This window comes from Gastrolobium bilobum, unplaced genomic scaffold (genome assembly GCF_033153095.1).
Source record: "Gastrolobium bilobum isolate Gb01-03AN ecotype WA unplaced genomic scaffold, APGP_CSIRO_Gbil_v1 utg18566, whole genome shotgun sequence".
NCBI lineage: Eukaryota > Viridiplantae > Streptophyta > Magnoliopsida > Fabales > Fabaceae > Gastrolobium > Gastrolobium bilobum.
In genome coordinates, this window is record NW_026899779.1 from 103,011 (window position 1) to 114,686 (window position 11,676).

General features: G+C 31.5%; 1 protein-coding gene across 1 annotated transcript; it reads right to left on the reverse strand.

Annotated features, from left to right (window-relative positions):
* Nucleotides 1-2,515: 2,515 nt before the first annotated feature.
* On the reverse strand, nucleotides 2,516-4,810 carry LOC133293454 (amino acid transporter AVT6E). The gene has a single exon (XM_061492034.1). The coding sequence runs from the start codon at nucleotides 4,571-4,573 to the stop codon at nucleotides 3,116-3,118; it is 1,458 nt and encodes a 485-aa protein (XP_061348018.1). The 5' UTR covers nucleotides 4,574-4,810; the 3' UTR covers nucleotides 2,516-3,115.
* Nucleotides 4,811-11,676: the final 6,866 nt, after the last annotated feature.

The following is an 11,676-nucleotide window of genomic DNA, read 5'->3' on the forward strand; positions in this document are numbered from 1 at the left end:
ACTTGCTTACCAAAAAAATATATATATATCAAATTAACTTAATAATGAAAAGATTAAAAAAAGGAGTATCCCATACATTAGAGAAAAAGTAAGAAAAACGAAAATTTTCAGTTGGGCTTTAGATCCTTAAACATGTTAGCCCACTTGAACTATTCAACGGTAGCAGACCGATACCCATGATTATATCTATTCATCTTTTGCTCCTTTCGGAAATGGTACAGCACAGTACTTGAATAGCCATGAACTAGTACTGTAGCCAACAAGACTTTTCAAACACGGTATTTGGAAAATCGATTAACGCTCTCCGTAGAACATTGATAGATACTGTGATTGGAGTTTGGTTAAACTGAAAGCAAGGCATTCTATTTTTATTTTTATTTTTTTTGGATTGCTTCACTGGTTTTCGGGGCTTCGCCCCGACTATATCCAGTCCGACCTGGGTAAGTTACCTAGCATTGGCAGATGAGTTTTCCAGCGAGAATTTTCTGCATACACAAGGTCTCGAACTCGGGTCCTTGCTTAAGCGAACCCAAGTACCTTACCATTTGAGCCTGGCATTCTATTCTTTTGATACCAATATTATGTATTAAATATGACTGATCTTTTCTGAAATTTGCCTCAAGTATTTAACACTTCATTCTGGTTCTGGGGCTTCCTTTGCTTTTTTGTTGCACTTTTCAGAAATAGATAACACTCTTGTAAAATTTCACAATTTGGCCTTGCACAACTTACAACTCCGAAGGAATCCTGTAAGGGGACATACCTTAACTTAGAAATGCCGAAGAAAAGGAATTTTTTTGATAGATTAAGGAAGCACTAACTATTATGAACTCATTACTTAATCTTACCGTGTCAATCATTTAGAAAAGGAATTACTTTAACTTGTAATATTAATGTGACTTGATTTTGTGAGCCATCACCATCGAATTAGCCTCTAACCTATGCGTATTTTCTATTCAGTTGAGCACATTATAAAATGTTTGATTATCAAAGGTTTATATTTTGAAATGATGATATTTTGCTCACCTGCAATATCGTACAGCCACATATACACTCAACATTGACAAGAAACACTTTTGATATATACATTCTTAAGCAGGCTGTTATTAGATTTTAAAAAGAAAAATTTTATTTTTTTAAGAATGGTAAAACCGTTTTATATATTTTAATTAAAAACGAAATATGTTATTTTATTTTTTTATTTTCAATCTAATTTTTTAATTAACCATATGTATATCTTTTTATGATTTTAAATATTTTTTAATTAATACAATTCAAATTTTACTTAAATTAATTATTTATATCTATTTTATAATTTGAATTAAATGTGTTTCATTCTAATAAATTTTAATTTATATTACTTACATTTTACCCAGACTTAAAAAGTATTCATTCAGTGAGAACAAGAATCCTTGGGAACAGATTGAGACTCCCAGTACTGTACAAAGTTTAAGGGAGAACAAGTTTTATCTATTTGTATTACTTACATTTCCAAAATTGGGTAGTTTTGGCTCCATGATGGATCAGATGTTCAGGGTCCCATTGTTTCACTACCCAAGTCCAAGTTTAAGGGAGAACAAGAGTTAATGATCAACCTGTGTTATTATTGTCATGAAATAACACGTATAGGTTTTTATCTGAGTCTAATGAATAAATAACTTGACTAGCCAAACTTTCACTTTGCTCTCCTCAGGTCTAACCGTAAAAAGTTTAAAACGTTTTTGGTTTTATTCCTATGTGGGTTGTTAGCCTGGGCATGTTGAGGTAGGAATGCTTGTTTCATAATGATGAAACAAGCAAAAATGGATTTGAAAAATTTAGCATTGCTTGAGAGCTTAAGGAAAGACAATTAGAAATACAGGATATTGCAGCTTTATGACAGAAGTCTAGACAACAAAGCAGGGAAGCAAACATAATTAAACATCCAACAAAAGCAATAGAAATTAAACTATGGTTTTTTTTATGACACCGACATCCACAGAGGATCAAATTTATGCTCGAATTTTTGCCGATGTTAAGCATATTCTTCTTTGATTTCTACTTCGAATGCGATACTGTCGCTAATAAAATTTACAAATGTGCACGAGAAGAACATTCTTATGTAAGGTGGTGTCGTAGTGTTTAGTCTCCTGTATCCTGTTCTTGTATTTTTATGCAGGGTCGTCCTGTTTTTTATTTCCCTCGGTCAAGTATAAACTCGATTCATAAAAACACATTCATATAACAAGCCAACGAGCAAGAGCCTCGGTTTGGAACTTAAATGAATAACAATGTAACTCAGCTTATGTCGAAGAAAGAGGTTCAGAGTTGAACCATGGAACCGCGATTAAAATTAAGCTCAATGTTTTTTTTTTTAATATATATGCAGACTACCTATAAGCTCAAATGTTTCAAGTATATGAAGTGTTACTCGATTATTAACTGTTCACTGTTCAAAGAGAAAATTGGTAGGCGAAAACCAACTAGAACATAGATTTTCTGCTGGAATATGAATATAAATTTTGGAAAAGTGGCTGTTAAGCAGTTTAGGAATCTGTTACTAAAGTTACAACAACATTCTTCTCTAAAATTGATGAACATAAAAAAATAAAAGTGGCATAAAAGAACAAGAGAACTGTATACATAGCTATGTCCATGCCCAAAAAAATAAGAGAGTACAAGCTAGTGCTGTAAAGCTCCTGCAATTCGAAAGGTCCAAAGAAGGGTTACAGTAGGCAATCTTACCTTCATGCGGCTGATTCCATAAAATCGACCCTGCGACCTCCGAGTCACATGAAAACAGCACCAACAGTTGTGTCAAAACTCCCCTTCAAGGCCTTTTGAATTTACTGTGGCAAACATATCAGCCAGAAAAATCGTCATACTGAATCAACCGGTCACCAATCCTCAAAATTTAAGGCCTTTTGAAGCTTTATGTGCACATCTCATATCCTAATTATCATAGCCGGGGCAAAAAGAAAAAATATTTATCCCACATTACAGAAGGATCTTCTCATTGCCCATTTTTCTGCTGTTTGAGTCACTATGCAGCAGAGCCAATGAACAAATCACCTTCCCATGCCTTGTACTTAAAATTACAACCTGATTCCTATGAAAAAGCAACCAAAACAAAGTATCACTGAGACTTATTCTGGATGCTATAGACATTGCCAATGACTCCTACTATGCTAACAGTCACAGCTAACACCAACATTAACCATGATAAAATCCATTCTCCATGGCTCAAATCCCCCAGATGACTTGATCTTAATGCAACAAGAGATGGAAATATAAAACCCAATGAAACAGCGGTCGTCGCCCCAGTAAACTTAAAAGCTGTCCAAATGTTTGGAATCATGGTAGACCCAATAAATATGAGGACCAACAGAACCACAGTCAACCCAAGAGATCTCTTCCTACTTTCTGATAGGGGAGGTGATCTTTCAAACACTAAGTCATTCACCGTTTGCCGTAGGGAGAAATGAATAACAGGGAAAACAAGTATCAAATGCAGGATATAGCCAATCCGGACAATATAGTTTAAGGCTGAGCTAAACCTAATTCCAAGATCCTTATCAAAATTAGTCAGCACATCAGACTCTGTATCTTTCCCAAATAATAGGTAACCTGACAGCGCCGTTGATGCGTAAACAAGGATGCACAAAATTGTGGTCATCCTTCCTACTCGGTTCATCTTCTGAGGCGACCGCCCTTCAAGCTCATTGTATATTGGCTGCACATTAAAATGGCAAACATATGCATTGGTCATGATGGGAATCACCACAAGCAAATCCAAGATGGCCGTTTTTGAGCTAAAATCAGGAACCATCCTCGGAGGATCAATGCGTCCTTCCACAAGCTTAATGAAAGCAACAGTAAAAGCAACAACAACAAATATGACAGCAAGAGCCACTGAGGCAGCTGAAGTCAAGCTCAATGAATCAATCTTGTCCAGAGAACAAAGAGGTGCCAGAAAAACCACCATAACAACAAAAACCACAAGCTTTCTCTGATCCCACACCCCATTTCCCATTAACTGATCAAAAACCCCCAAATGATGAACGGAACCAGACATAACATCCCCCATGATTATCAAGTAAACAACCAAAACACCAGCATTATTCACTATGATACAGATTTGAGACAAAATCTTAGCAGGCCTTCCCATAGCATGTTGAACAACATCCCCATAGGAGGATGCATTATACAAAACTGAAAAACGCACTAACAATTCCACACTAATTTCTGACAAAATCCCCATAAGAATTATCAACAAAATCCCCACAATCACTCCAAGAACTTTCATGGTTGCAGGGAGGGCCATAATCCCTGCCCCAATAATCGTGGTGGTCAAATTGAACACAGCCCCAGGTACCCCAGAACCGTGACTATGCCCGACAACAACAAGCGGATAATTATCGATGTCGATTTCAAAATCATCGTCGTTGTCGTCGTCGTGGTCGACGACAACCTTGGATCCCAAATAACCCCCGGTTTCATCAAAAGATAGCCTTGGGGAATCATCTTGAGGCTGCAATTCTAGATATGATCTAATGGGTATTGAAGAATAACTAGTATTCTTTTTGTGAGACATGATTTGGCAGATCAAAAACAATATATGTTTTGAAGAATCTGTAGATCTTTAAAAGAAAAAGGAAAAAAAAAAAAAAAAAACTTACAGATTGAAAGGGAAGGAAGAGAATTAGAAAATAGAGAGGGAGCTTTTCTCAACCGCTTTTGAAGAGTAAACCTAGATCTCTGGGTCAATGGACATTTGATTGGATAATCTCTTTCTCATTCTCCATGAGGACCATGACCAGCCAGCTACGGGAAGAGAGAGAGAGAGAGAGAGAGAGAGAATAACAGCAACAAACGGAGGAGGGTACGCAAATTTTGGCGAGTTGTGCTTTCCCACATGGACTTTTGATTTTTCTTTTGCTTGTAACTTACTTATCAATTTTATCTATTTTTTTATGGGAAAGGTTATACTTACTACCTATTTTTCTTACAACCTCTTACTACCAAATCTTAACCGTTGATTTCCGTCAATCTAACGGTTATAATTTATGGGGTCATATTTATTAATTAATTATTAATTTACAATAAATTATAACCATTAGATTGACGGAAATCAACGGTTAAGATTTGGTAGTAAGAGATAGTAAGAAAAGTAGGTAGTAAGTATAACCTATCCCTTTTTTTATGGGCTTAATATTTGAGAAAAATATTTATATTTTTAAATTATATAATTTTGTGTTATTTTAAATTCTAATCATTAATTTTTATCAATCAACGATTAAGATTTATTGGATAAAATTTATTAATTAATTAGTAATTCATAATAAAATCTTAACTGTTGATTGACAAAAATCAATAATTAAAATCTAAAATGACATAAAATTAAAGGGGAAGGATATTGTGACAACTAAGTTGTGTTACTACCAAGTGATTACCAATCAGTCTCACCGTTAGATCGATTATGTTGATCCAACGGTTATATTTATTTCCATCTTTGTATGGACATGATTTCTCAAATTTAATACTTTATATTTATTTTTACCTTTGTATGGTTATGATTTTCCATATTTATTTAATGCCTTCACTTTAAATATGGGGAATCATGACCATACAAAGATGAAAATAAATATAACCGTTGGATCCACATAATCGATCTAACTGTGAGATTGATTGGTAATCACTTTGTAGTAACACAACTTAGTTGTGACAATATCCTTTCCCAAAATTAAAACCTTTAAAATGATAAATATTTTTCTCATAATATTTTTATTTTTACTGTAAAAAATTTGTATTGTCATATTCAAATAAAAAATGAGGGACTCACACTAATTTTTTTCTCCGTACTCCTTCCAATAAAACCACTCCTTTTTATATGAATATGGTAGAAATTTGTTGACAGTAAAAATAAAAATATTTTTTCCTTTTTTAATTCATAATTTTAATTTTATTTTATGAGATAAATTAGTCTATCTATCTTTTTTTACTTATTTTTATCTATTACTTTTCAACACTATTAGATTATGAAATTCTGATTTAATAATATCGGAGAGTGATAGACAAAAGTAAGTAGAATAACATATCTTTTATTTTATTATAGGATTGTTTTTTTCTAAAATTACTTAAAAAAATTTATCGAATATTCACCTAAATAATGTCATTTTGGGTAGAAATTATGATTTATTTGTAATTTTAATTTATTATAAGATTATAGTAGCCTTTATTTTTTTATTTTTTTTATTTTTCAACCTAATTACAAGATTATAGTAGCCTTTATTTGTAATATTCACCTTATTTTTTATTATAAAAACGCAAATTTAAATAAAAACTAAGAACTGACAAGGAGATTACTTTTGCCTCTATACGTAATTTGGTTGGCTTTTTTTTCCCTCCACCAAAAATTATTTTACTTTATTTCTATACTAAATGCAGTCAATTTACCATATTGATCATATAAAACAAGTTTCACACGCTAAAAATACGGGACTCATTGTCAACATAAATTTTTTTATTTATTTCGTGTTATTTTCAAGAATTGTGCTAATGATATTGATTGTGTATGTGTACCCCAGATGTTAAAATGGACTCCATTTTATGCCTTTATATCCGGTCAAGTTTGATCGATTGAGTAGTAATGATTAATTTCATATAATCTGCCCTGCATAAATATAGGTTGAAACTAGTCGAGCACGTGACGGGACATATTAACTCGTAGGATTGGATCTTATGTTCACTAAAGTGAATTGGATTTTACGATTCCTCACTTTTCACACTTATTAAACCCTAAATTTCTTGACTCAACCAATCAATGTTCACATAAATAAATTATTTTACTATGTCTTAGTGCATAATTGATATTCTAGTACTTTTACTTTTCTACATTGAACAATTTTATTTTCTTTGGATCTACTAGTTTAGATGACATTATTTGAAGAATAAAATCCTTGAAATTGAAACACTTGTTTGATATTCAATATTATTTTTATATTTTATTATTATTTATATAGTTGACATGTGAATCCACCAACCTATAAAATGAGATGAATTATTGTTTTCAACTCATTTGCAAATACATATCAACACGTTTCACCTACTCTTTTTTTGTTGGGTTAAGCACGGGAAAAATTGAGTTGGGGCAACTGGATCTGTATTGGCAACTCTATTTATGTATGCACCATTAAACATTCGACTAGTTCCTTGATGCACGGACACGGAACACGACATGACACGACACGCCGACACGTTAATTTTAAAAAATATCATATTTGAACACGTTCGGACACGTTTTGATATTAAATAAGATTTTTAATATATATAATATGATTTATATTTAATACATATAAGAGTCCATAATAAGTCATATAACCAATTAAATATTTAAATTTCATAACATAAATATAAATAATTTTTCGTAGTTTGTTAATTTTTAATGTCAAATTTTATAACAGAAAAAAATTAATTTATAAATTATTTCTTTTATATTTAGTTAAAAATATAAAATTAAGATTTAAAAAATTAAAAAAATAAATAAATAAAAACGTGTCCGAGCGTGTCCCCAAATGTTGACCGCGTGTCCCCAAATGTTAACCGCGTGTCAGACGCGTGTCCGAACGTATCGAAACGTGTCTGTGTCCGACACGTGTCCGACACGTAAATTTAAAAAAAATTCGCATTGTAACGAAGGTTCCTTGACAGTAGCGGACCTATGGGAAGGGTGTGGGTTGGGGACTGCACTCTTTGAGTTACTTTTGATATTTTTTAGTATTATATATAGAGAAGGATTATATTTATAAATTTTTTGTTTATGAACTATATTATGTACTCCCGGAAGTACACTAGGTTACGTTATGTACTTCCGGGAATACATAGTGTAATTTGTAAAAATTATAGAAAAAATTTATAAACAGATTTTTCCCCTTATATATAACGATATTCATTTTATAATAATAATAATATTAGGCATAATAGTTAGGCCCCCTCAAAAATATTTGTAATAATTAACCCTTTTTTGTTATTTTTAATAATATTTGTGACTTTGATATTTATTTACATCCTCTATTATAAAAAATCCTAGATCTGTCATTGCTCCTAAAGACATAAGAAAATAATTATAAAAGACAAATACACACTTCAAGACAACATAAATAGCTACATATGTAAATTCAATCTTTAAAAAGAAATTAAAAAAACTTTAAGACTATATGAGTTCAAGTCTTTAAATGAATATATTGAGAATATGGATCAAATTTTTCATATATAGACAGAGCTATATAAATAATATTTTATACACTAACAGTTACATTTATTTTAGTACCGTTAAATACTTTTAAATGTATACAAATAGAGGAAGGTTATACTTACAACCTTTTTTATTTTAGAACCTCTCACAACCATACAAATATGTTAAAAATTTCACAAATGTTTATTATTAATTTATATTTTTCAAATGACTACTCTTGTAATATTACTTATTGTATAACATGTTTATCTTTTATTATTAAATTTATGTTTTAATATTTACAATGATACAACTATGTTAATTTAGTTTTTATAACTAAAAATATTAAATTAATTCTATAAAATTTAAGCTTCAAAGTTTAATCCTCTTAATGATGAATAATGTATGAATAGTACTTGGGAGAGGATATTTTATATGTTCGACTCGGATTAATTGAATTTCCAATGAATTGGTGGAAAATGAAAATTTTAAACGGTTAAAATAATCCAAAGTTCATATAATTGTATCCATCAATAACTAAATCGGAATTTTGTTCTTATTAACAAGAAATGGCAAAACTTGTCAATCAATATGTTTGGGACGCATGCAGATGAAAGAGAGCAGACAAAATACTTGGGGAGAAATAAGCAAATAAATATAAAGTAGCAGTTGATGCAACATTTTTGTTTTTTTGGAAAGTAGTTGATGCAACATTTTGAATGTGGAGCAGTAAGCAATTATATACTTGGCAAGTAGACCTACTTATTACTTATATAACACCAACCCGTAAAATCTAAATCAAGCACAACGAGCGGTGGAGCGAGGATAAGATGAGCGGTGGATCCCTCCAAATTCATACAAACTTTTAATTTTGAGAAAAAAAATTCAAATAAATTGTGATCACTCCCTTTAAATTACGTGTATCATCTCTGTTTTTCTTTTTTTTCATATAGGTAATTATAACTTATAAAAGATATTACACTTGCAATTTTGTTGGGAAAAAGAAGTATCTTTTAAAAGGATACAAGTTTGTGTCTTTTTAAGTGATTTACACAAAGTTTGACCTGTCAGACTTTGTGTAAATCTAAAAAATTGTTTTTTTCTTTCTTTCTTCCCAATCACATCGCTGACGTGTAAAGTAAAAAAAAAAAACTTTTTAAATTTACAAAAAATATGACCAGTCAGATTTTGTGTGAGTCACTTAGAGAACACAACTTCCGTCTTTTGAAAAGACACACACTAAACCTTTTAAAAAAATCTCCAACATTACGCGCAATACTGTAAATTTATAAACGGCCGTAAGCACACTCTATATATTCACCTAGAATACACACGAAAAAAGTAGAGAAACTATCGGTTTTTATTAATATCGGAGGAATAAAGACCTAATAACGAACGGGTAGCCTAATATTTCTAATGCTGGAGATTATATATAAGTCCAGTTATTTGAAATGAAATAAAAGTTATAAACTTATAATTAAAGCACGTAAGTTGGAACAAAATGAGTATAATAGTTTTGCAACATCGATCGAGAAGTTGTCCAGCAGAATTTGAAAGTGGAAGAAGAATGGAGGAAAATGAATCTTATATAATCATGTAGTAGCATTTGTCATGCTAAGATGTAAAGTGGAATTGTGCAATAATTTTGGATAATAGTATTTTGCTAAATCAGAAACACGTGTAATCTATGTTTAATCTAGACTAACTTTTTTTTTTCTTTTTGGTACAAAATGAGGGCTATTGCCAATAATCTAGACTAACTTTTTTATTTTTATTTTGGTAATCTAATCTAGACTAACTTTTTTTTTTGGTAGACAACAATCTAGACTAACTTTAATGTTAGAGAGATGAGTTTTTTTATTAAAAAAATATTGCAGAGTCCATCCATAAAATTAAAAAATATATATTATCTTTTTGCTCTAATTTGAAAATATGTGACTACTGATTTAAAATAAGTTCGATATGACTATTCTATTAGAATATTTTTTCTTCTGAGATGTTTTGTATTCTTTAAATAATATAAAATGAATATTCACTTAAAATACTAAAGTTATTTCTCTATAAGTATTATTTTCTGCGGATTTACATATTAATAATATGAGAAATGTTATATTTATAATATATTTTCGTTTACAATCATATCTAAATAGTTGATTTCCGTTAATCAATTGTTATTATTTTCGTAAATTAAATTTATTAATTAATTATTAATTCATAATAAATGATAATCGTAATATAACAATAAGAGATTATAAATAAAAATAGATTGTAAGTATAACATTCATCTAATAGTATTAATTACATAAATTCCCAAACAACCCAGTTTATGTTGGAATATTCAAGTGTGATGAGTCTCACATTGGTTGGTAATGGGTTAAGTGAAAAGTATATAAGTGGAAGGACCCATGAACCCAATGCCTTGAGGTTTTGGGTTGAGATGTGGTGTCGGACCCACTTGGTGTATTTGGTGTAACTTAGCTCATTGGTAGTGGTCCTCCGCCACGGGCTTCCCCCTGGATCCGCCTGACAGTGATATCAGAGCCGGGTTGTGCTCGAGCTAGCCTGGTGATTGGCTAGGAGGTAGGTTGAGTACTTTGCGCTTGGGGTACTCGGTTGAGGGGGAGCATATATCAATGTTGGATTTCACACTTGAGGGAGAGATTGTTGGGATATTCAAGTGTGATAAGTCTCACATTGGTTGGTAATGAGTTAAGTGAAAAATATATAAGTAGAAGGACCCATGAACCCAATGCCTTAAAGTTTTGGGTTGAGAAGTGATATCGGATTCACTTGATGTATATGGTGTAACTTAGCTCATTGATGGTGATCTTCTGTCACGGCCCGCATGACGGTTTAAACTTCTTATTTTTTTCTTTGTAAGTTATTTTCGTGGTTAGCTACTACATGTCAGAGTTAATGCGATGCAACGTTTTCTTCTTTTTTCACGAAAATGTTACGAAGTGCTTTGTTGAAAGTATAACAGTATTAACTGTTAACTGTCATTAACTGATTTAGTTTAGTTTCCATAAATTTAGCTTGTTAGTTATAACATATTAGCTTTCAGTATTGATGTATATAAAAAGAATGAGAACTGTAAACAGTATTCAAGTTTTTCATAATAATTCAGTTTCAATACAGATCTCTTTCTATCTCTCTCTTAGCTTCTGATACCTTACATGGTATCAGAGTTACAGATCCATGGAGACCGAAAATACTACTGTGCACTCTGCATCAACCGTGGCTCCAACTACAACTCCTATTCTTCATACCTTTTCCAATCCAGTATCCTTCAAACTGGATGAAGGAAACTTCCTTCCATGGAAGCAACAAGCTGTTGCAACAATCAAAGGCTTCAATTTACAGAGATTTATCAATGGAGAAGTTGATCAAGCTGTTGAACAACAAGATCAATTGCTCATGTCTTGGCTACTAGCTTCAATGTCAGAATCTTTTCATACAAGAAT